The sequence below is a fragment of the Perna viridis genome, chromosome 1, assembly GCF_037379345.1.
Source record: "Perna viridis isolate PV_CMFRI_1.1 ecotype Kerala chromosome 1, ASM3737934v1, whole genome shotgun sequence".
In the NCBI taxonomy this organism is placed as follows: domain Eukaryota; kingdom Metazoa; phylum Mollusca; class Bivalvia; order Mytilida; family Mytilidae; genus Perna; species Perna viridis.
In genome coordinates this window covers 70,660,990-70,686,014 of record NC_142445.1, presented here as the reverse complement: position 1 = coordinate 70,686,014, position 25,025 = coordinate 70,660,990, and the positions used below count along the sequence as shown (strand labels likewise).

General features: G+C 33.1%; 3 protein-coding genes across 15 annotated transcripts in view; 2 read left to right on the top strand and 1 right to left on the bottom strand.

Moving 5' to 3' along the window:
* LOC148630220 (putative proline--tRNA ligase, mitochondrial) overlaps nt 1-602 on the top strand; it is a 32,392-nt gene extending 31,790 nt beyond the window's left edge. For all 8 annotated transcript variants that reach the window (XM_088563471.1, XM_088563503.1, XM_088563482.1 and 5 more), the window contains one exon: nt 344-602. The gene's annotated coding sequence lies outside the window, so the exon portion shown is untranslated. The remainder of the gene's footprint in view (nt 1-343) is intronic.
* Nucleotides 599-13,745, bottom strand: LOC148630219 (2-iminobutanoate/2-iminopropanoate deaminase-like). Of its 5 annotated transcripts, XM_088563582.1 has the most exons (7): nt 13,724-13,745; nt 13,380-13,485; nt 11,318-11,423; nt 9,224-9,278; nt 6,798-6,866; nt 5,555-5,610; nt 916-2,961 (listed from the first exon to the last, which is right to left on the bottom strand). In XM_088563582.1, exons 1-7 carry the CDS (start codon nt 13,731-13,733, stop codon nt 2,878-2,880), a joined length of 486 nt encoding a protein of 161 aa, XP_088419708.1. In that variant the 5' UTR covers nt 13,734-13,745; the 3' UTR covers nt 916-2,877. The 5 variants fall into 5 exon arrangements, with proteins under 5 accessions (XP_088419700.1, XP_088419708.1, XP_088419714.1 ...); XM_088563574.1 differs by lacking the exons at nt 916-2,961; nt 13,724-13,745 and adding an exon at nt 599-707 and having other exon boundaries at nt 13,380-13,586; XM_088563588.1 differs by lacking the exon at nt 13,380-13,485 and having other exon boundaries at nt 13,605-13,738.
* LOC148630218 (ribonucleases P/MRP protein subunit POP1-like) lies at nt 13,740-24,335 on the top strand. 2 transcript variants are annotated; one of them, XM_088563429.1, is made up of 8 exons: nt 13,740-13,877; nt 15,573-15,636; nt 16,773-16,957; nt 17,321-17,554; nt 18,335-18,422; nt 21,207-21,806; nt 22,191-22,343; nt 23,324-24,335. In XM_088563429.1, exons 1-8 carry the CDS (start codon nt 13,875-13,877, stop codon nt 24,310-24,312), a joined length of 2,316 nt encoding a protein of 771 aa, XP_088419555.1. In that variant the 5' UTR covers nt 13,740-13,874; the 3' UTR covers nt 24,313-24,335. The 2 variants fall into 2 exon arrangements, with proteins under 2 accessions (XP_088419555.1, XP_088419559.1); XM_088563433.1 differs by lacking the exon at nt 13,740-13,877 and adding an exon at nt 13,891-15,013.
* Nucleotides 24,336-25,025: the final 690 nt, after the last annotated feature.

Here is a 25,025-nt window from a genome sequence, read left to right as displayed (position 1 = left end):
CGTACATGATTAATACATCAGTATGATTTGGTGACTCTCTAATGAAAATAATTAAAATGACTTAGCAAACGATCTTGAGGGCCTCAATCTATAACAGCTAGGACAGTAAGATACAGTTACAAGCGTGTTGTAATAGTTACATAATGACGAAATAATCAATAAAAGATGAATGCTTTAAGTATATTAAATGGTTTCCTCACGATTCTACAACTAGTTAATTAAATTGTAGTTTACACAATGTGTAATTATGGTTTCTTCGTGTTATATGCATACGATATCAATATTTTATAATAATTTATGTATTAAAGTAAAATCATATATCATGTTTTGTCTATATTGATAGTTCCCTAGGATGTTACTACACCTACAGAAATGGTCTACCACAACTCTCTTCCTCCATACTGATGGTTCTACAACAGGAATATTTTTTTCTATTCTCAGACAGTATTAATTAATTCCGTCCAATATTCTGTGATATTTTACATGTATATTGATATTCATTTATAGTTATAATTTGTCAGGTTTTCACGTGAAGACCACAAAGTAACGCAAGTATTACAACTGTTATTAGAAAAATAAATTAATTTGTATTTTCTTTTTAATCAATCGTGATTTTATTATTGAGGTAAGTAACTTATGTAGGTCATGGTGTATCACATCAACAGCATTCACAGTTTACAGGAAAAGTCACATAAACCAATCAAAAACTAAAAAAGAGAAAGAAACAGTAATAAATATACAGAAATTTTAAAGAAAACAAATGGAAAACTTTTAGTAAAAGAGCCATCAAACTCCATCTAGAATCACTGAGTCACAACAGGGGCAAATACAGAAGCTTATAAAGGGGAATATTCCAATCCAGAAAGGGGAGTTCCTGACTACCATTTTCACACTTTTCCAAAAATTTGCAAAACATTTTAATTACAAAATAATTTATTAGTTACAAAAATTCAAAGTAATCATACAAAAACATAATATGTTTGAAATGGAATGTACAGATTCTTCACTTTACAGTTACAAATAAAACAAATATTCCTTAGATGATATGTATTCTACATCTAACAACTAAAGGCACTTGAATACTTTTAAGTAAACATTTCTTGCTATCATGATAACATATTCTGCATCAATAGTTACTAATCAATTGTAATGGCAAGAATAAAGTAGTCAAGTACAATGTTTATATAGATCTTAAGCAAATCATTACTGGACTTAAGTTTCATTCTTTGATGGTTGTGAAATCATTTTTACAATTAAAATGCACCAACCTTGAAAAACAGAGGAGAATTATTGATGTGGTAATTAAAATCAATCCATTAACTAAGTTATACCTTTAATCATTAAATATTAACTACTATAAATAGACAAACAAATAAAGGTACAAAGCAAGTCTGTGATTTACTGGAGGTAAATTTACACATTCAAAACAGAACAAAAACTATAGATCTCTACTTGACTACGGAAAATAATTGTGTCAGGGGAAATAACTCAATAACAAATAATGATCTGGTCAAAATTTACATAATAGAATAAATGTATACTTGCATGGTTTGTACTTCAAATCTATTCTATTCTAGAGTAATATACTGAGCCTTTATATATATTGTTAGTTATTCTGAACTCTGAAGAGCCTGAATCATTCACCAATACAATTTCAAATAATGTGGTCACATTAACTGATTTTTTAAGAATTAAGAGGTCCCTAGTCACATCATTTATTATTCCTGCCAAGATTTCTAAATCTCTGATTAGTATTATCATATATTTATGCCAAATGTGCTTCCCTGCACAGTTTCAATGGCAGGTTTGGGCAGCTGCAGCATCCATTGAGCCATCTTAGCCACACAAAATAAGGATCTTAAGTAAAGGAGATTGTCCAACAACCCTATAAAGCTTCAACACAAAAGCACTAGTGTTTACAGAGAAGTTAACTCTTGAAAATGGGCAAATCAAAAGCTTGGATAGTCTCTGGAGGCTACCTTATTTATTCAAGCAAACCAAAATTAAAACCTCTTCCATTCAAGGCGTTATACTTGAATTTACATTGGTATATAGAGTTAGATGGCTTGCTAAAAAGGTGGGATCAGTACCTCTTCTATTTAAGGCGTTATACTTGTATTTACATTGGTGCATAGAGTTAGATGGCTTGCTAAAAAGGTGGGATCATTACCTCTTCTATTTAAGGCGTTATACATGAATTTACATTGGTATATAGAGTCAGATGGCTTGCTAAAAAGGTGGGATCAGTACCTCTTCTATTTAAGGCGTTATACTTGAATTTCCATTGGTACATAGAATAAGATGGGATCAGTACCAGTGTATATGAAACTTCCCCACTGAAACCTTTATTTAATATTTTTGTGCATATTTTACGCACGGCATGCTGTACATACAAAAAATATTGGTACAGTGGCTACAGTACTGGTTGCTGCTTCCCTGCTTTTATGATTTCAGCTAGATATGGTTTCAATTGGCTCAGTATTAGTGGAGATACTAGTGTAGGCAAAAATGTGCCTCACCTTATGCTTTATATGGCACCTTTGAGTGGGTGAAGCCATCTGCTGAGTGACACATAATGTGATCATTTGTAGAAAGGCAACAACCCTATAAAGTTTCCTAACATTGGCATCTAGTTTTACAGTGATCTTTGAAAACTGGTCCATCAGTAGCTTAGATAGCATCTGGATGAAAAGAGAATCATTTGTGAGGCCTTTTCTTTTCATTTATGTCAAGTTTTCTTAAAACAGTCAATGGTTTTTCATATATATTGGGCAAAATATGAAAATACAGCTGACTACAGATGATTGACAACGGAGACAAAGTGATGCATAAGTTCAAGAGAACTATCTGTATTAAAATAAAGCAAACATTATCCAATCACAAACTGCTCTTTAAGTCACTTGATTCTGATTCAAAAATGCCATCAACAACAGCAACAGCCTCAATTTCTACCATAGCACCCTGGCAATAAAATGGTACAAAATTTACACATAATCTATTCTGAAGCCACACACAATACTTATTATAAAAAAAGATCTAGGGTCAGATTAATATTGAAACACCAAACCTACTAGAATAGTGTTAGGTATATAACTTATAACATTATACAAGATAGATAACGCTAGAAGAAAAATCCTCAAAATAACTTAAGATGTATGAAACATTTACAGAATTTACTCAATATTCAAACTATCATGAAAATCTAATTTACATTTATTCTTACAATAAAAAAAATGTGATATCCTGTGAATTTCAGCCTTATAATGCAGTAATTTTAGAAATAATCTAGAAAAATCAACAAGAGCAGACATGAACTAAAAAATACCAAATTTTTTAAAAAAATCCTATAAACTTAGTTTGTTAAAAATCATTCTAAAATCACACTCATTTTTCAGTACACTCATAACTTCTCTCTGCAATAAATACAGACATAATGTGACACATAAAATGCATCACACTCCTAGCTCACTAATACATCTTCATCAGTTATATCACCAATAACAGCTATTGCTTCAATTTCAACGTGAGCACCCTGTCAATATAAAATCTCTCTGATTAACCAAACTACCATCAACAATGTGTTGAACATAATTAGTTCATTTTTTCCAATGCTCTTGGCACAAGTGGTCAAATTGGATTATCAAACAATTGTCTACAATTTTTATTATATAGATTTCATTAATCTTTGTTATTATTTCAAAAGACTGTCTGAATATTGCAAACAGCCTTTAATATTAGTGATGATAAATAACATGTAAAGTGTACTTCACAATAAATATACAGTTCCAAGAGTGTAAACAAAAGCTGTATTTCACATCTCAAATACCGAAGTTTACTACCGGTACTCCCAGAAAATTTGATAAATCACTACTATCTATAAAAAAAAATGTTTCACAGGGTATAGACTGATACCACAACAGAGGTCAGACCCAGAACAGTTGGGGCAAGTATGGACATACCATTCAAACTTGATACAGTTTTAAAAGTTGATTGCCAATTGACATTTGATACAGTATAAACAATTTGACCACAATCAAATTAAGTGCCCATTCATGGCCCTTAATCCTAAATGGTCCTAGTCACAACCTCGTAAATCAATTTTCTCATGGTAAGGCACTTTGTGGTATAATTTCAAAGAAATTCACTTCTTTTACTCAAGTTATCTTCCAGAAATAAGAAAAAGTGATTGTTTCTGGCCCTTTTGCAGCTCCTAATTCTTAATTGGCTCCAGTCACAACCCCTTAAATCAATCCCAGACTTCCTTTTATGGTATGAGACAATGTAGTTCAATCTGAAAGAGATCTATAAATCACAGTCAATATGTTGTATGGAAAATACTTGTTTCTAAGATTGTCGTAAAAGACAACTAAATAGTGCTCAGAACCGGGGGCTAGGGTGCTCTGGCCACAGAGCAACTGGGTTGTGTGCCCCAGGTGGTGGAATGGGGTACCCCTGGCAAGCTACATGCTGGGGTCTTCAGGCGATAATACAGAAACCCTTACCGCAAACCATGGTGGTGCAATGCTTTGGAGAGATGCCATATTCTTCACACTTCAAAGAATCCCGTTGTGGTATTTGATAGTAGTAGGAACATATGGGCTCAGCCGCAGGAAGCTAAATTGCCTGACCCTACCCCCTCTCCCTATTTCCTGTGGCAATAAAAATGTGTCAACCCTATTATCCTTGTGTCCAATCCCATTTTTCATTTCATTACAATTTCATGTTCATTTTATTATCCATTTCATGTTCATCGCCCAGGTATAGCTGAAATATTGCTGCTTGGGCATTAAACACCAACATTTAATCCATTAATCAATCTAATTCAAATGTCTACAAACAATGAGGACAATGCCACAGATGCCAAATGTTTTGCTGTTGTATGATAAAAGCTACAGTACTCATTTCATATAACGGTATTCAGGAATTTGAATTCAATATTGCTATGTAAAACAAGATTGCTAAATGTAGCTATATGTCCCCTCCTGCTACAAAAATGTTGGAATTGCAAAAGCCCTATAATTCCTGTGAAATTTGTAGAATCAATATGGTGACACAATGTGATCAACTACATATTGTGACTAACAATCCTACAAACTTTAAAAAAAAAATCCATTAAGCAGCATCCGAAGAGTTGTGTCCGCAAAAAGTTCCTATAGTGTAACATGTACAAGTTTAACAAAGTCCCATAACTACAGTAAAATATGGCAAATCAAATTTGTGGCACAATATCAACTACATATGGTGATTAGCAATTCTACAAATTTTGAACAAAATCCTTTGAGTGGTATCCGAGGAGTTCTGTCCACAAAGTCTTCTTATAGTCTAGAATGTACAAATTCAACAAAATCCCATAACTTCTGTCAATCTGGCAAATTAAAATGGCAATATGATCAACAACAAATGATGACTAAAAACCCTTCAAATTTCTTTGAGTGGTATCCAAGGAGTTACGTCCAAAAAGTGTAACGGATGGAAAGACGGACACCAGTATTTCTTAGCCCCTTCTGCCTTGAAGTGGGGAACAATAACAATGATTAAGACAATTGACAGTTACCTTTGGTAATGCTGCTGCCTGGTAAGCTGCTCTGGCAGGGAAGTTCTTTGGGAAATCTACAAAAAAAAATATCATAAGTTCATTTTAATGTTATAACCATCATTTAAATACTAATAATTTTGGAATGTTCTTACTTCACTTACCTTTCAGTCAGAAATTGATGATTGTGAAGCCAACATATATGTATGCTTCATAGAATTACTGAAAATTAACAGACTTCAACTTAAAATAAATATTTAGAACTTGCTAAAATTTCTTGATTATGCCTATTGAGTACCAAACAATTCCGGAACTGGTAGAGGTGATTCAAAATGCAGAAAAACCTAACAAAAAACAATGCTGTGTACATTTGGCTGATATTTATGTAACTGTACAGTTCTTTGTTTTCTGTATGTAAAAGAAAACCAAACAATCATCGTCCAATTAAAACAAATAAAGAACCATAAAGTGTCATGTACTCATAACAACCATATTAAATTAGGATTTTGGTCTACAACTGTTTCTGAATAAATTATTAAGTAGGAGTTTGGTCTACAACTGTTTCTGAATAAATTACTAACTAGGAGTTTGGTCTACAACTGTTTCTGAATAAATTACCAACTAGGAGTTTGGTCCACAACTGTTTCTGAATAAATTACCAACTAGGAGTTTGGTCCACAACTGTTTCTGAATACATTACTAACTAGGAGTTTGGTCTTGAATAAATTACCAACTAGGAGTTTGGTCCACAACTGTTTTGTGAATACATTACTAACTAGGAGTTTGGTCTACAACTGTTTCTGAATAAATTATTAAGTAGGAGTTTGGTCTACAACTGTTTCTGAATAAATTATTAAGTAGGAGTTTGGTCTACAACTGATCTGCAACTGTTTCTGAATAAATTATTAAGTAGGGTCTACAACTGATCTGCAACTGTTTCTGAATAAATTACAAACTAGGAGTTTGGTCTACAACTGTTTCTGAATAAATTACTAAGTAGAAGTTTGGTCAGCAACTGTTTCTGAATAAAATATTAAGTAGGAGTTTGGTCTACAAATGTTTCTGAATAAATTACAAACTAGGAGTTTGGTCTACAACTGTTTCTGAATAAAATGATAAGAGAATTTGTGGGTCTTTTGATGCATAAATCACTTCCCGTCTGTTGTTTATAAATACTGCGACTTAAATATTCAAAGGAACAATGATTGACAAAAATTTTTAAATTTTACACAAGCTTCACATTTCAGCAATCTCCCTTACTTACATTTGGCATATACATCATTAACTGCAGCAAAGTCATTAATATTCTGTAACAAAACTGTTGCCTTGACAACTGAAATACAAAAAAAACATTATAGATAAGCAATGAAAGAATCATTATTTTCAACCCCAACGGTAACCTGTTGAGCCTTGTTCATTTGGGGACCAATGTAGACACACAATTCATACTGGACACAAGTTCCATGGCAGATAGACTAAGCAATGTTGACACTGAACTTGCTGCCATTTCTCATGAAGAAATACCATTACCATTAGAGTTTATAACAATGCTGGAAATTGTTGATGAGGAATTGTGAAAAACGCCGAAGTCCAACAGCCACCATTTCTAAAAAACTGCCAAAACATAAATTCCTGACAATATGCACTTCTCCATAAGATAATCTAACACTCCATTGAGTTTCATAACACTCCCGCAAGTCATTTAGGAGAAGTTGTGGAGAACACATTAGACAAAGCTTTTTCTGAAAAATGTCTAAACTCAACGGTCATTATTTCTATAATTTTTTTTAAATAAAAATTCCAGACAATATGCACATCCCAATATGGTAATTAAACACTAAATTAAGTTCAGAACAATCCTGCAAGTCATTTATTAGGAACTGTAGAAAAGTTTGACACCAAATTTTGCTAAAAATTCCTACTCTATAATTTTTATTCAGACATAAATTCCTGACAGAATGCACATCTCCATGTGGTTATATTACATCCCACAAAGTTTCATAACAATGCTGCAAGCTGCTTAGAAAATAGTTTGGAGAAACAGACAGACAGAGCAAAGCCTACATACCCCTAAAACTTTGTGGGTGGTGTAATTAGAAATCATAAGAAATGTGTTCTTAGGACTCAGATGTCTGCCATCCCTAACATTTTAAGAGGTACATAAAACATGAGGTTTTTTATACAATAAATCATACTGCATTTTCAGAACAAAATTTAATTAACAATTTTTCCATGGCAGGATTGTATAGAGCTGTGACAAAAAAATACAACAAAGGATGTCAATGTGCTAGCTAGCTGAAAATATTACACACTGTTAAAATCATTAAACAAAACTTCATGACAAGTTTTAAAGTTTCATACAAGGTAAGATGCAATGACAATTTAAAAAACCTTAAAATAGCAGCTAAAACGACCAAGCCAAAAAGCTTACACATGGAACAACCCATCATGATGAAGATTCATATCAAATTTTGAACCATTACCATTATGGGTTGTCAAGTCAAATGTGAAGAAATCTTTTTGTAACAAGTGAGACCATTCCAGTCAATAATGATGACATATTTACATTGAATAGATATTCAGATGACCTTGACAAGCAAAAACTATAATTGTTTATTGTTAATCATTTAGAAGACAAGCCTCAGAGAAGTAAATGGTATGTAAACTATTTTCAAAATGACACATATATGTGACCAAAAATATTTTTATTCATGTTGATAACACAAATTTTTGATACTCTTCTTCATAATGCAAGTCAGCTTTTTTTCTAATTCAGACTTGTAATTAATTACAAAAGTCTGAATAAAAATTGAGTTTTTGTTTCAGAGTTTCAGCAGATTTGGATTATCATTTATTTAATGTGGTAAATCTTAAATGGTCGCACCTACCCAAAAGAACTTGAGATAAAGGATACTACAGACACTGTGAAGTCAGCCTCATATCTTGCCCTACACTTAGAAATTGATGGCAAAGGAAAACTACTGACCAAACTTTACGACAAACATGATGACTTTTCATTCAAAATTGTCAACTTTCCTTTCATCTGTGGCAACATCCCTTCAGCACCTGCGTTTAGAGTGTTCATATCACAACTCATGTTATGCCAGAGCTTGCTGAGACTATGTAGACTTTCTGTATCGTGCTAGAATTCTAACAAATAGGCTTCTGAAGCAAGGCTATGTTGCTACAAGATTGAAGTCATCACTACAAAAGTTTTATGGTCCTCATCATGAACTCGTGGATCGTTACAGTGTATCATCTACACCATTAAAACTAATTTGTTCAACGTGTCATAGTTTTCCTTTCCTCTTTCGTCTACCCCAGACTTGACTTTTTATGAGCAACTCGGCGGGTGTTTCTAGAAAAGCAGAGGATGCTTACCCTACCAGTGCACCTGGTCCATGCTCCCAGTTTTTTTTAGTGGAGTCTGAGTTGTTCATTTGCTTTTGTTACTTTGTATATATGATTTTAGTTACTTTGTGTTCTTTGTTGTGTATGTCTGTTTTCCATGTCTGGTCTTTGTCCCTGGATTACATTCTTTTGATTACCGCTATAACCTTGGTTCCCTTGATTACTCTTACACAACTTTCATCTATGTCTTTAATCTCTTCCTGATACTAAGATACTTATAAATGAAATATATATACATAGAACTGTATAGCAGGTAAAAAAAATGAACAAATAACTTACCATTATTGTAGGTAGCTCCTGCAGCCTCCAAAACAGCACCCATGTTTTTGAATGCCTTTTAAATAAAATGCAGATATTACTTTTTCCAACTAAAGAGGAGCTTCTAAAAGGAAATGATTTGAAAGAACTAAAGAATTTTTTTTTTCAAATCCTCAATTTTAGCATTTAAAAAAGTACAATAAAGAGGTGACATACATCACTGAACCAATTAATACCTTTCTAAGCACTATTAAAAGAATTATTTCATTGATTCATAGCTGTAGCACTCTTCAGGCAGTTGCCTCACTAAAAAATTGACCAAATTTGATTTTCATTTTTCCAGCAGACATTTTTGAAACCATGCAATAGTTATCTCTCTGTTCTAGTACCAGAATGTCCTAGCTGTACTATTGTTCTTTGTTGTTTGTATAGCTTTGTTTTCTTAGAACTCCCTTGTACTCGAATTAATTTACACCCATATATTCACATTTAAAATCAATTTAATACAAAATGTCTGTTGATAAAAGTTTTTATATATCTCTTTTCTAAGCTGTATGACTTAGGCCAGCAGACCACATTTGTAGTTCAACTTGATTATTTAATGCTATAATTTATATTGGTGGTTTAAATCTAGGTTTTACAGTGTGCCAAACCTCCCTCCTCTATTGTGGTGTGAATATACCAGAGGTGATCAGGGGCGTAGTTAGGCCTGTTTCAGTTGTACGCAAAATTATGGCGAGGGGTCTTGGGGGGGTCGCTCAAGGCCTCCAGTGAGTCCAGCAAGGCAAAGCCCTGAGGGAAACTCCTGAATTTTAACGATTTTGGAGCCAGTTTTTCAGAGCCTATACTACGTTTATGGTATGCATATGTGATAAATAACCTTTATTTCATCTTTAAAATGTGTGTTTTTATTTTTGTTACTTTTCTGAAAGTATGCAACTGCGTATTTGCGTATAGGCAGCTACGCCCCTAGTGATTAAATAGCAATTGCATGCTATAGTGTCATAATCAGTAAATCAGTGGTCGTATCAGTACAAAGAATAATTTACAAAAAGCAATCATTACTCATAACAAATGTTGAAAACAGCATAATGCAAAAACTAAAATACCCTGAAATTCAAACTTGATTTTTACTTTATACATGTAGTACAACTGTGCAAAGTGGTAATAAATCAATTTATTTATTCTCAAGTTATCATCTAGAAATCACCACAGAATGGACAGTAGGACAGACCTATTGAGTGGAAGTTACCACAGAATGGAGAAAGGACAGACCTGTGGAGTGGAAGTTACCATGGAATGAAGAGTAGGACAGACCTGTCGAGTGGAAGTTACCACGGAATGAAGAATAGGACAGATCCATACCTGTCGAGTGGAAGTTACCACGGAATGGAGAGTACGACAGACCAGTCGAGTGTAAGTTACCACGGAATGGAGAGTAGGACAGACCAATACTTGTTGAGTGGAAGTGACCACGGAATGGAGAGTAGGACAGACCTGTCGAGTGGAAGTGACCACGGAATGGAGAGTAGGACAGACCTGTCGAGTGAAAGTTACCACGGAATGGAGAGTAGGACAGATACATACCTGTCGAGTGGACGTTACCACGGAATGGAGAGTAGGACAGACCTGTCGACAGACCCATACCTGTCAAATGGAAGACACCACGGAATGGAGAGTAGGACAGATCCATACCTGTCGAGTGGAAGTGACCACGGAATGGAGAGTAGGATAGACCCATACCTGTCGAGTGGAAGTTACCACGGAAAGGAGAGGACAGACCCATACCTGTCGAGTGGAAGTTACCACAATCACAACTTCTGGTGGACTAAGTCAGCATTAATGAAATCTGACATCAAATCAGAGCTTCTGATGGGTTAAGTCAGCATGAATGAAATCTGACATCAAATCAGAGCTTCTGATGGGCTAAGTCAGCATGAATGAAATCTGACATCAAATCAGAGCTTCTGATTAGGTGAAATGGTATACCTTTAATGAAATATATGTGACATGCAGAGGTTTCTTTATCTTTAATTTGTTAATCAAATCACATTAATCAATATACATGTGAGGATAGTGTGTATGGTAAAAGCATTTAAAATCTGTACAAAATACCTGTTCTGTTTCACTGACAACACCCCCTGGTACTAGATTACCAGTCTGTGGGTCCATTCCAATCTGACCAGACAAATACATTGTCTTGTTCACTACCACTGCTTGGCTGAAAACGGATATAATATGTCACTAACATTGTTTGGTTGAAATAATAAATACAAGTAGATTGACAATTGCAAGTACATGTAAATTTCCAAGTCAATTAATGGCTGAAAACAGAATTTCCTATTCATAGTAATATTTATTTATTTCCTTTAAGCCCACTCAATATACATTGTAGTTTCCAGTAAATTTGATATATTTACCAACTCTTTTATATCCTTATACTACCTTCTTATTTTCCTCAAAATTTGGCAATCCTTCTTTGTAGCCTTTTGAATTTGTTGCTGTTGGAGTACATTGACATACTTGCTGACCTATCTACTATTTAGTAGTACTTTAATTCATGCATTTGAACTTTGACCCTTTAAATTATTTCAAATCCTGGTTCCCTCAATTTCCCTTTCAACCAAACTTATATGTTCTTCATAAACTGAAGATGAAATCCACTTTTTGCTTAAATGTTAAACAAGTTGATCATATTAGAAAACAATTTTTAGACATTATAAACATTAAATATAAAAACTTTCAAGCTTTAAATATTAAAGACAAATTTGTATGGTCACTGCCTTCAGAGGACCACTTTATTTTAGATCAGCATATCTGCCAACTTACACGATTTAAGCATGTTTTTACAATTTTGACCATTTGTCCCACTAACACGATTTTTCAGGTCAAAATTGTCCAAAATCTGATTTTGTGAAAATTACCTTAAAAACTCAGAATGCAAACCCCTAAATTTGTGTTTCAATCTCATTTCTTTAATTAGAAGAGTCATAAATCTGACAAAAGGTGTTGATTGCTGTCTTAACAGGTAAAGGTATGTTTCATGACTGGTGAGCAATCAGCTGATCAGGGTTATTGGTGATGATTGACAATTATAAAATGTATCCCTATTGGATCTACCACTATTTTATGAACAGCAAATCATTTTCTAAAGATTAATTTCTACTCCTCAACTAATTAGACAAATACTGTCAATTTAAAAGGTCTAAAATTTGTCGAACCACATCTGTAATCAAATTATAAATTTACCATTGTCTATACAAAATTAGTTACTTCCCCTGCAGTCTTTAATTCTTTCTTCACATTTCCTATAATTTCAACAGAGCAGTATATTCCCAGAAGTTGTTTCCAATAGCTGAACGAAATACTATTCCCTTAAAATGGTGATGATTTTGGAAATTTAGTAGCAAAATTTTTGAATTTTTGTTACATTTCCTCATATACTGTACCTCATGGTATGCATTAAATGAAAAAAAAAACAGTTGCCCAATTTTCTTCTCTTCAAGCAAAACTTCATTTACTTGCGTCATAAACATTTTGGTGACTGTTCATGCTTCACTGCCACTCAGTAATCACTCTAACAGGTGAATACAGACTCCGTTGATGGAATGAAAACAAGATGAACTCAGAGTATATTTAAATTTGAATGTATATTTAAAGTTTTTCTAATTTTATTTTTGAATAAAAACTTCAGAATTTCAATTGGGTTTGGAGGAATTCACCGCAAAAAGGGCCTACAAACTTTAAAATTTATTAGAGTGCATGCACATGTCGTTCAACTGAAAAGAGCCCTTTAATACTGCAGTGGTCTACAATAAAACCCATGCAGTATGCCAAATATATCCCATCTAAAAACACCATGGGGATTTTCAAAAGTTGGCAGGTATGATGGATCAGTTATATTCACTACTAACAAAATCAAAAGAAGAGAAAAAACAACTTATTAGAAGTGTCATTAAATTAAACTATTGATAATTCCAGTTAACTTGCTATATGGTATATATTCCCCTTGCAATTACATTTGGTCAAAACTGAGGGATTTACTGCTTCCGAAAAAGATTTATTTTAGGTCAAAGTCTTGCAAACCCCTAATTACAAGGTGTTTTTTTTTTCATGTCAGAAATTAATTGTACATTAAGTAGACAGACACTGACTGAAATATAAAAAAATAATTAACCTATATGGTCCAATAGCTGCTGGTGCTTTCACTGTTTTAATTATCTTCCTAACAACTCCTGACATTCTGTTCACGTTGTAGTTTACTGGTACAAAACTTTTTTTATCTATAAATGATTGTGACAAAGGGGAGATAACCAGAATTGATAAACTTCTACTAAGATTTCTAATAATAATAGTGTACATCTGGTTCATAAAATTTTAATATGTGGCTATATATGATTACTTTAAAATGTTGAAATGGTTATATTTCATGTTTTAATTTTGATGTCAAACAGCACATCTTTGAGATTTTATAAATAACACCAAGGATTTATATATATTTAACTCCGTAATTCCACCAACCCATACACATGTATATGAACCGGAAATGCAGCTGACAAGTATTCTACAAAATGTCTGCGCCTATTAAGTAGACAATTCCGCCAACATTTTTGCTCGTTTTTACTCATTTGTGCTCACTGAATGACAGGCATTCTTTTTTCGATTTTATGCAATGGTAAATCGATTCTTTCACAATTACTGTTGCTCATGTAGTTTGCTTGGTTGGGAGATTAGTGAAATTCATGAAATTACATTACACATCATTGCAGCGCAGCCTGGGGTCCTGGGTTTTAATCCTTGCTGCAGTGTTGCTGTCATAAATTTGAATTCATCATATTAAACTGGAGGGAGTTGTCAACTTGAATTTACTGGAAATTACTCTCACTATCAATATGAAGCCATCTATGTACAAAGTAGTTGAAGTTCCTTTAAAAGGGTAGTCAAAGCCGTTAACCCTTCCATTTTTTGTTGGAGTCTCTGGTAATTTTACCTTTTACCCACATAAAAAGTCTCCTGTGCAGAAGGCATCAATCTTCCAGTTTCAAGAATTTCTCCCAACAGAAACTTCCTTAAATGAATTTATCAATTTATTGTCTGCCATTTTTTGTTTATATCAACAAATGTGTGGGTTATGGAAGAGCTTTATCGTCAAAATTCTTGGAACAGCTGATCGACATATGAGTCTCTCTAGAATTATCTTTGTTCATATTGACAAATAGCATGAATTTCGAATGGCTATTACAGTTATGTCATGAAATTATCTACCTAAAGGCCGAACACAATTTACTGTTCTTTGTGACTTGGTGAAAAAAACTTTCCCTGACAATAAAATTGCAGAGAAAATTTAATGTAAGAGGACTAAATGCACCCAAATCATAAAGCAGGCTATCGTACCAAGTCTTGAGGCTGCAGATGTACAGTGATTGAAAACTGTAAACAGAATACATTCAGTATTTTCATTTCATGAAAGTAATGGTAGGGGTGCCAAAAAGTTCTTTGCTACTCTTGTTCACATTTTTAAATAAGGAAGCAGGTCCATCAAAACCAGATTCCTTGACCTATCAGTGGTGAACATTGGAACAGGGCAAAATCTATTTTATGTTATACTAAACATCACTTCTGTGAACTATAAGTATAATTCATATTGTTGATTCATTTGCATATACATGTATCATGTATTTATGGTATTGATAAAATATTTGAAATCCTCTGTATTATTTAATTTATAAATGAACAAAATATGTCGATAATGTCATCATGCAAAATCTCCTGGCATTTTATGATAGATTGCAGGAGATCTCCCACAATTAGGTAAGACTAGGTTAATACTAAATGGATATGAAATATTATGCTGTCTTTGGAGGCTAATTTTTATTTTGTATAAACATCAGACTTAAAAAATGCCTCAAGGAATGTCATGATTATCTGTACTATTAGGGTCAAAATGGAAGCTTATACCTTTTTTTTTAAATGAAGGTTTTCACTTCAAATGTGTTCTTGTTTTACCATTTAGAGGTAAGTTTTGACAACGAATTGAAAGTTTGGATTTATTTTTATTAGTTTTTGTATAACACACATGGAGAAGATCTGTATTAGTTAATTGTTTTGAGTTTATATGCGATTAAAATTTTAGATTTAGATATGTGACTAAGTGCAGGATAATGTACATACAATAAAAAAGAGAAGAAAGGAAAAGATTCAGAATCTTAGAGAAATATTTGGATGATTTGGGATTTACAGTATGTAGCGTTATTATCTTGAGGGTAAAAATTAAAATGTATTTAATTCCAGTGAATGCAGTATTTATGTCTATGTATTTAGTATCAATGTAACATAATGTTATAGACTTCATGTCTTTTTAATATTCTAGAATTCCATGGGTTACAGAAGAGGTACGAAAAGAAAAGCAGATGTTTTAGTGCAAAAACCAAGAGGTGATGATTAGAAAAAAATGTATTCAAATCACCATTTGCATTTGTGTCAATTTTGCCCTGATTTTTTCTTTCATTTGTACTAATTTTTTTTTTCATTACAAGTCTATTAAAGTTCATTTTCAATGTATTTTTTTTTTTTTGTTAATAGATACCTCTTCCATTTGCCTGTTATGTTCATGTTAATTTTTTTTTCACAAAATATCTTTATATATTACATTTCATATTTTTTCATATATTTCACAATCATGTATATCATATAACTGATACCCCTTTTCCACAGTGGAGAGAAGGAAGTAGGATTTCAAACAGAATAAGTCAATTTGAACAGTTTCAACTGTTTCCTAGATTGTACCTGGAGCCTCAATCTTTCTGTCTATGTAGTTATGGTCATTCTCATTCTGTGGCTTGGCAATACTAAGTCTATCAGTATCTATGGTGATTCTAGCTTTATATGACTTGTTTGTACTCCTATAGGCCTGTATGCTTGGCCACTTATAACCAAAGACTTAACTCTTTCGCTTGTCTCAGTTTGCATAAGTCCATGTTGTGGCAATGAAGTTCCCTATTAACATGAACACACAACAGTTATCAAACTGAACAGTATATAACCAACTGAATACTGTTCATTTACAGATTTATCAAGTATACCTTCTAGATATAATACCTGCTTTACCTGTAAATCAGTGCTAATGAAAAATAATAAAATTGGCTTAATAATACAAAAAATACCAGTTTTATATATTGTAAATTTTTATATGCTGTACATGTGTTTCAAGGAGTAACCTCTCATCAGCAGCATTAAAATCAAATATGTAGGACGATCATAATCAAAATATTAGTTGTATACAAGAAGTACTCATAACCAAATGTGATAGAATGGAGATTTATAAAATTGGCGCAAATGTCCTTCTCCAATTAAATCTCCAACTTTTAAGCTAATTAAATGTGATATAACCCAACACTGTATACCCAAAAGTTCAAAATTAATTATTTATAAAAAGTGATAAATGGCGTAAGGAATGAAATATTGAATATTTGTCAGACTCTAATCAACATTTTCTTTTGATAACATTAAAATGACCTAATACATGTTATTATGATATTCTTAGCTGTGATACATATTTTTTTACTTACAGAGATTGGAGTAGTTGCTTTTGCCCAGAGTCGAGCTAGCGAAATTGAGGCATTAGCTAGGGAAATCAAGACAAACACAGGGACGAGAAAACTATTTCAGTCTTTACCAATTCACATGAGAAGAAGGGCAATGAGCCATAACATAAAACGGTTACCAAGAAGACTCCAGAAATATGCCACAGCTGAGGTATATCTTGAGACATTATACTTTTAAGTATTAATGCTCAACTTCATTTAAAACTGTTGCAACTATAATAAAAATTTACTGTTACATTCTAATGTCTTATGCTAAAATTAGCTTCTTTTCAATATTGAAAAAAATAAAGCCCTAGATCAATAGAACATTTTCATAAAAAGCAGGATATAAATAAGAAGTGAGACTGACAGAAAGTGTTAAGTAATTTAGCAGTCAGTACATCTATATATGCATGATTTTGAAACATTGACTTAGCTTGTAGTGGTCTGTTTTTCATGGAATGAGTAATGCATGTAAGTATTCTTGAAGTTGTGCAACATAACATGTACCTACATATTATTTTGAATATTACAGATAGAAAAAACAGTTAGACACAAGAGACCAAGTCGTAGACATAGACGTCGACCTAAGAATCTACAGGATGAATATCAGAGACGTCAAAGGAAACATGTCTGGCTAGAGACTCACATCTGGCATGCTAAAAGGTTCAAAATGGAAGACAGATGGGGATATCGTCTACCTTTACATTCAACAGAGAAAAGTATCAAAGCTTCATACAGAGCTACTCAACATTACTGTCAGATACAGGTTGATATATTGTTTTACTACAATCATTCTAACTTGATAGATGTAGGGAATACTATAGTTATCTTTTTTCAGTTGGGAGTTTAAAGTGTGTAGATCTCTGTTAATAATACCACAAAGTGGCAAAACACAAGAGGTGGGTAGGGATTAAGTTTGTAGGTGTTGACTGGAACAGTTTAGAAACCTGGGTCGAAAAAGGCACTAGAATCGAGCATTTTCCAGACGTCCAGTTAATAACTTAAGCGAAAGTGTATGGATCCCAGTGAAATTGTACCACAAGCTGTCTAGCATAAAAGAAAAACTGGGTTTGATCTTGGGGTTTTAACTTTGTTTAGGTATTATGGCAAAAGGGGACAACTTTGTTAGTGGTTGGAAGTTATTCTGTGTCAAACATTAACAAGTAATGGAAATCCAAAATCAGAGCTGTAACAAACTTGAATTGTTTCTCCATACTTACCCCAAACTGTTAAATGTTTAATCTATGTGGCCATATCAAGCTGCATCCTGCAAAGCAATTAAATTTTATAGCCAGCTTTTATTTCTGCCATCTATGCACATTTTAAGTTTTATTTATTATTTGAAAAAAAAATGCAAATTATTTAATAGATATTTGGAAAATAAAGTTGAAATCAGATATTTATTTTACAACTGGTAAACTCATTTTAAAAAATTGGAAATTCATTTCATGTACATTATGCATTCATTGTTTATTTTAAGTTTTGTAAGATATATATTAGGTATAGAAGCCTTTTTTCTTCAGACAACTGAAAATGTATTTTACAGGATTTATCCTACATGTGTTGTATAGAAATCAATGGTGATGAGAGAGAGATCCTAGATGGTCTAAAGCATCTTACTAGTCCTAATACAGGTCAGACAATTTTATCTCTCTATGATAATTTAAGTCATCTTACTTGTCCTAATACAGGTAGGACAATTTTCTCTCTCTTAGATGGGACATTTTATTATTCCTAATACATGAAAGACAATTTTATCTCTATCAGATGGGACATTTTATTAGTCCTAATACAGGTAAGACAATTTTCTCTCTCTTAACAGTGTAAGTTATCTTAGTCCTAATACAGGAGAGACAATTTTCTTTCTTTTAGATGGGGCATCGTACTGACCTTAATACAGGTAAGACAATTTTCTCTCTCTTAGATGGTCTAAGTCATCTTACTTGTCCTAATACAGGAGAGACAATTTTCTATTTCTTAGATGTGTAACATGTATGGCGAGTGGTCCGTTGGGTAAGATGGCTCTCGGTTTAAAATATTACGTTTCTGTCTATACTGTAGGCATATGGATGTAGAATAAACCAATTAAAAATAAACTATTAATTTATTACTATAAATGCATGTTCTGTTCAGCAGGATATATAACAGAATGGTGTTGGCTCCTATTGATAGCAGTTTCTGTGACTTTAATAAAATGTATGCCTTGTGTGACTTGTTATGTTGCCCTCATCCTAGTCCAAAAGTAATACTAATGGTATTTACCAACTAAAGTTAATAGTTCCTAGTTCATTTTCCACATCAAAAGATCCTTAAAAATGTTAACCATGCGTCCTAAAGTCCCTTCGTATTTCTTATCCACCATAAATAATGCTTGTATTTCACACATTTCAAACTCAGGTTCCCATCAAATTCCTCCGGTGGTGCTCCTATATTGACGGAAAATATCGTATGATATTGTAAAACGCAATAAACGTCAAACGACACTATCGGTGTGGTGGGAGATTGCATTAATGATGGTATCTTGCAGCATTAAGTCCTTCCCATGGCTGTTTCCTTATATTTCAAATGATGTTGGCAGCACTGCAGCCAAATGCAATCTACCGTGTTAGACGAACTTGCCCCGTATTTATACCTTCGAAATTATTCATACGCTGGTTCATGATAATGATTACATGTAAGCAAACAAAGGAACCTTGGCTCATGATATGTCCCTAATTTTATTTCATAGTTGTGTAAAGATCCCTGTGGTTCTCTTCCATGTACTCGTTCTTTTTCTTTAGAAGTCAAATTAATCGGCTAGCATTTCCATTAATGCTGTTGCTATGTGAAGTGGTGAAATATGTCACTACCAATAGTCCGTGGTCCCAAATATCTATAGGTTTGAAATATTGGAATAAATAGCGAAACTGCTATCAATCTAGGAGTCAACATTTACATTAAACAATATCAACATATAACTTAAACCTAGCTTGAAAACTTATGAAATTCCATCCCCAAAACCCAGAAGTGAAAGTAAACATAAATGACGTCATTCAAAAACATCGAAGACGGTGTCATGCTGCTTGGTTAAAAATATACCATAATAATCAATATTTGACATTTGGAAAGTAAATCAATGTCAATACTCTTCAAAAGTAATTTTTTTTACATGCATTATGACTCTTCTTAACACAGAACCCAAAAAATATAGTTACATCACAAATAGTGTTTTTTGGACATGTGCTTGAAGCATGTTGAATGAACTTGATTCATCCCAAAATTTAAGATTATAGTCACGTTTACAGTAACAAGGAGACCTCATGCATATTACAGATGGAACATCTTACTAACCTTAATACATGTAAGACAATTTTCTCCCTCTTAGATGGTCTAAGTCATCTTAGTCCTAATACATGTAAGACAATTTTCTCTCTAAGATGGTCTAAGTCATCTTAGTCCTAATACAGGTAAGACCATTTTCGCACTCTTAGCGTTCCAAGTTATCTTAGTCCTAATACATGTAAGACAATTTTCTCTCTAAGATGGTCTAAGTCATCTTAGTCCTAATACAGGTAAGACCATTTTCGCACTCTTAGCGTTCCAAGTCATCTTAGTCCTAATACATGTAAGACAATTTTCTCGCTAAGATGGTCTAAGTCGTCTTAGTCCTAATACATGTAAGATAATTTTCTCTCTAAGATGGTCTAAGTCATCTTAGTCCTAATACATGTAAGACCATTTTCTCCCTTAGATGGTCTAAGTCATCTTAGTCCTAATACTTGTAAGACAATTTTCTCCCTCTTAGATGGTCTAAGTCATCTTAGTCCTAATACATGTAAGACAATTTTCTCCCTCTTAGATGGTCTAAGTCATCTTAGTCCTAATACAGGTAAGACCATTTTCTCCCTTAGATGGTCTAAGTCATCTTAGTCCTAATACTTGTAAGACAATTTTCTCCCTCTTAGATGGTCTAAGTCATCTTAGTCCTAATACAGGTAAGACAATTTTCTCTCTTAGATGGTCTAAGTTATCTTAGTTCTAATACAGGTAAGACCATTTACACATGTGATTGATTTATGGCCTTTGACTTACCTAGATTAACATCTACTTGTAAGATCAAGAGAATATTACTAGGTTTACATTAAAAGTATTTATATTTTATTGACATTGTTATTGAGTTCCTTGACTTATCTGTTGAATAGACAAAGTTCACAGAAAACTGCTAAATAAATTCATAACTTCTAGTTCACTTTGTATTGCCTTATCAAGTCAGCAGTGGCTAATATAATTTTTGTGGCTTTATCCCTTCATTTACATTGTACTGTTTATAGTAAATGTGTAGATTTCAGATATATAATTATGAGTTTGGTAATTTTGTTATAAATTTGATTTGACGATAGAATAGATTTAAACTGTGAAAACACTGATAATATTTTTAGGGAAGACATTTGCTGCTAAGGCTTGTATCTCTGGTACTAGGGAAGGACAGACAGTCATTTACAAATATGATCAGTATCCTTACAATGCTATCAGCTGTGTTCAGTTTTTATGGATGCCTAATGATGAGGGAAGGCGGCAACTGTGGATTTGGTGCCATCCATCATGTTACAATGAATTATGGGAAGAATTGAAAGTTTCATATGACCATAAAGTAATGGAAACCAAAAAATCAGAGAGTAAAGATAAATCAGAAAACTCAGATAATCAACATACATTTACTGCTGGGGAAATAACTGTGACTTCATTGAAAGATAAATTGAATCGTCATAGACTCACTGGTCCAGCAGCCAATCAGATTCTCCACCAAGTTCTTGTACCTGCAAACATTTTACCAAAGGACACAACTGATCAGTGGTGGTTAACATACTACCAGGAGACATCAAAATCTGTGGCCTTTACACAACAGGGAGAATTCATGGAGAGTTTGGAGACTACACCATCTCCTGGAGAATATAATCCATCCTGTGTTGTAGGGATGACTGTTGGTGATCCAAGGATTACAAGGCCAGAAAGGAAATCAAAGGTCATTCAAAATAATGGTAAGATTATCAGGTTAAAGTTTATATAAATGTGAAGGGTCCTTCCAAAACATAAGCAATTCAAATGTTTGAAAACATATCACAAGTCAGGTGTTGGCTACAAGCTTTTTGCTGAATTTACCCTATTGGATTCATCTTGCAACATTAATAATATACCCAGTGTGGGGTACTACATAAAGTTAATATAAGGAAGTAGGTATATAGAAGGAAATGTATTTTTTAGTGAATTAATTCCCTTTATTGTTTACTTTCTTTGCATAAAGATTTATTCAATGATAAGAACTCTTAATTATAACAATATCTACATAGTGTATGCTGATAGGACTACTGGTAGATCTGGCATTTTTCTATTTCTAATAAGGACAATAAATGCCTTTTTTTTAGATCTGGAGTCTGATAGTTCCATTTGTTCAGAGAAAGTTCATCCTGATATGTCTATGTCAGCTTTGTGGTATTCTGACATCAGGGAAAAAGTAAAAAATACCAAAATGTCTGACCAAGAACTTAATGAACTAAAGTCAGATGAACTGATCCCTGGTAAGTCCAAAATATCTTTGCTTCATTTTTGATATTATTTACAACTGTTATTTTTTTCTTTCTAAATCAAACAAATACTGAGTGAATTTTATAAAATACAGTTTTGTAGTCATATAATATTTTGTGTCATTTTCCAAAGACACATCTGTGTTTCGTGTAATTACTTTAAACCCTTTCTTTCATAATGACACGTACTTACTCCCCTTTTTTTTAAAACACCCTTTTTTTAGGGCTTGTAGAGGACTTAAACCATGGATTTCTCTGCACTTTTTTACTTATTTTACTTGAAAGGATTACAACAACAAAAATGACAATTCTCAGCACAAAAAGAAATATGTGCCCCCTCAGTTTGAGGGTTTGAAAGGGGCTCAAGCCACCTCACTGACAGGAAAATCTGGAGGCATTACAGCTTTGGCAAATAGCCTAGAAATTTGTTCAATAGCTATATTTTATGGATTTACCATGTTTCTGACCCTACCATTTAATACTAATTTTCAAAAAACTTTTAAAGCGAATTTTCAGTAAAAATTGTCAAAAAATGCATTTTTCAAACCTTTTGAGGCCCCCTGCTGTCTCCAGGGTAGCCATGAATCAGTGTCTGCAACTGTTTTCTGAACACTTTGCCTGTTAATATTTCCACCAAGTTTGAGCTTTTTGGGACTAAATTTGAATTTCGGTGGATTTTGATTAAATTTTACAAGATTCCATATATACAAAATAAAAAGTTTTAACTAGGGTAATTAGCACAGCCTTTCTATTATTAGGGGTCGAAACAAGAATTTTATGGGCCGTTACTCCCCAATTTCAAAACCACTTTTCCTTTTCATATATTGAACTATATGGTACAATTCCATAGATTCCTTGTTTACAATATATAATAGGTTGTCTATTGATAAGCATGGTATATGAAGATAATTCCAAGATATATTTGTACATGTATATGGAGTATGTTTTAATTTAAAGCATAATTTTATCAACAGGTTCATTTCATGAGTTAGGAATAGAAGAATCAAGAATACCAGTGATACTAATACAGAACCCAGGTGTCAGGCAAGGAACCAGTACCAACTATGGATCTGGCTGGGACGTCATTCTACCTCAGAACTGGAGCAAAGCATTCTGGGTAGCTTTTATTTATCGAGGAGCGAGAGCTGCTGGTTTGAGAGATCTTGAAAGTCTTGCTTTTGAACAAAAGGCCCCGTTATTTCCACATGATTTTCCTGACACTAAAGCAGGTAATCAATATGAAAAAGATGCGACTGAAAAACTAAAAACCAAATATGATAGAAGGCCACCAGCGAAGCGATGTAATTATATCAAGCTAGGGATAACATCTCCTTTCTCATGTCAATGGTGTAATCTAATACAAGACTGGAATGGTGGGCAAATTTGTAAAAACATTTTAATTCTCAGAGATTGGAGGGCACTCAAAAGGCTTAGAGAAATATTCAATAAACCTTTCAACAAAAAACATTTGACTAAATCAAACTTAGCCAAAACTGATGTTAACAACTTATCTGAAGTTCTTTCAGATACAAGACACTCTTTGGTTCAAGTTGAACTTACAATGTTATCAAAAGGAGTTCCAAATGATTATGCTGTAATCTGTATACCTGCTGAGGAAGATTTCAGACAGCTGCAGAGTGATAATTCATTTTCTGGCCCTAAAGAACCAGTCCATAAAGATGACAGTACTAAATCAAAGAAAAAGTCAAAAGGTGATATATTAGTTACAAACTGTACTAACGAATCGAAGAGCATCAGACACTCTTGTTCTAGAGAAGTTATAGGTTATGTAAATAGAGGAGGATTTGCCCTTGGTTCTGGGAATGGCAGCGGTCTAGGTTTTTGTGCAGTATCTGGAATCAAACACTTGTTAGAGAAGTCATCTTCAGAGTCTTCAAATTTTGTACTTGTCAGAAATCCAACATCTTACCAATACAGATATGCTTCTATCAAAATCACATAACAAAATAAAATGTGTTATCTGTACTATTTGTTTATCTCTCTTGTCTGTAGTTACGGTTCATTTCTGTTTTAGGCCTCAATTTACCTTTGAAAACTTTTTTAAAACAAGTTTTTGTAGGAAACAAAATCTGAAACATGCTATTAAAAAGCCAGGAATTCACATTCATAATTGCATACTGCATTATTATTAACAAATATTTTTGCTCTACCAAAATCAAATGAAAATAGATATATTTTTCATAAGATGATAATCTCACATTTTTTGCAGAGTTCTCTCCCCTAAATTGCTTGTTTATAGTCCATTCCAAGGATGTTATAACTCACTTTACAGTATGCCAAATCTGGATTTTATTTTTTGCTTCTGTTTCTACAAAGGTCGAAGAGGTTGGTTTTTTTTTGTTTTTGTATTTTTTCTTCTTTATCATAATACATGTATTGGGTTTCAATGTTGTAAAATGTTTTTAGTAAGTTACATGTATAAAGGTTTATCAGTTATTTGTAGTTCAAAATACCTTCAATTTTCATTTGTTGATCAGGCCGCTGACCTGATCTATTGACATGCAAGACAATTTTGAATACACTGATTCCACATTCAATTGACCAGCCATTTTTTTTTCTTTTTAAGATAACATTATTTAGATATACTTTGAGGAACAAAATAGGTGTTTTGATTTTACATTGAATTACTAATGAAAGAATTTCAAATACATGTAT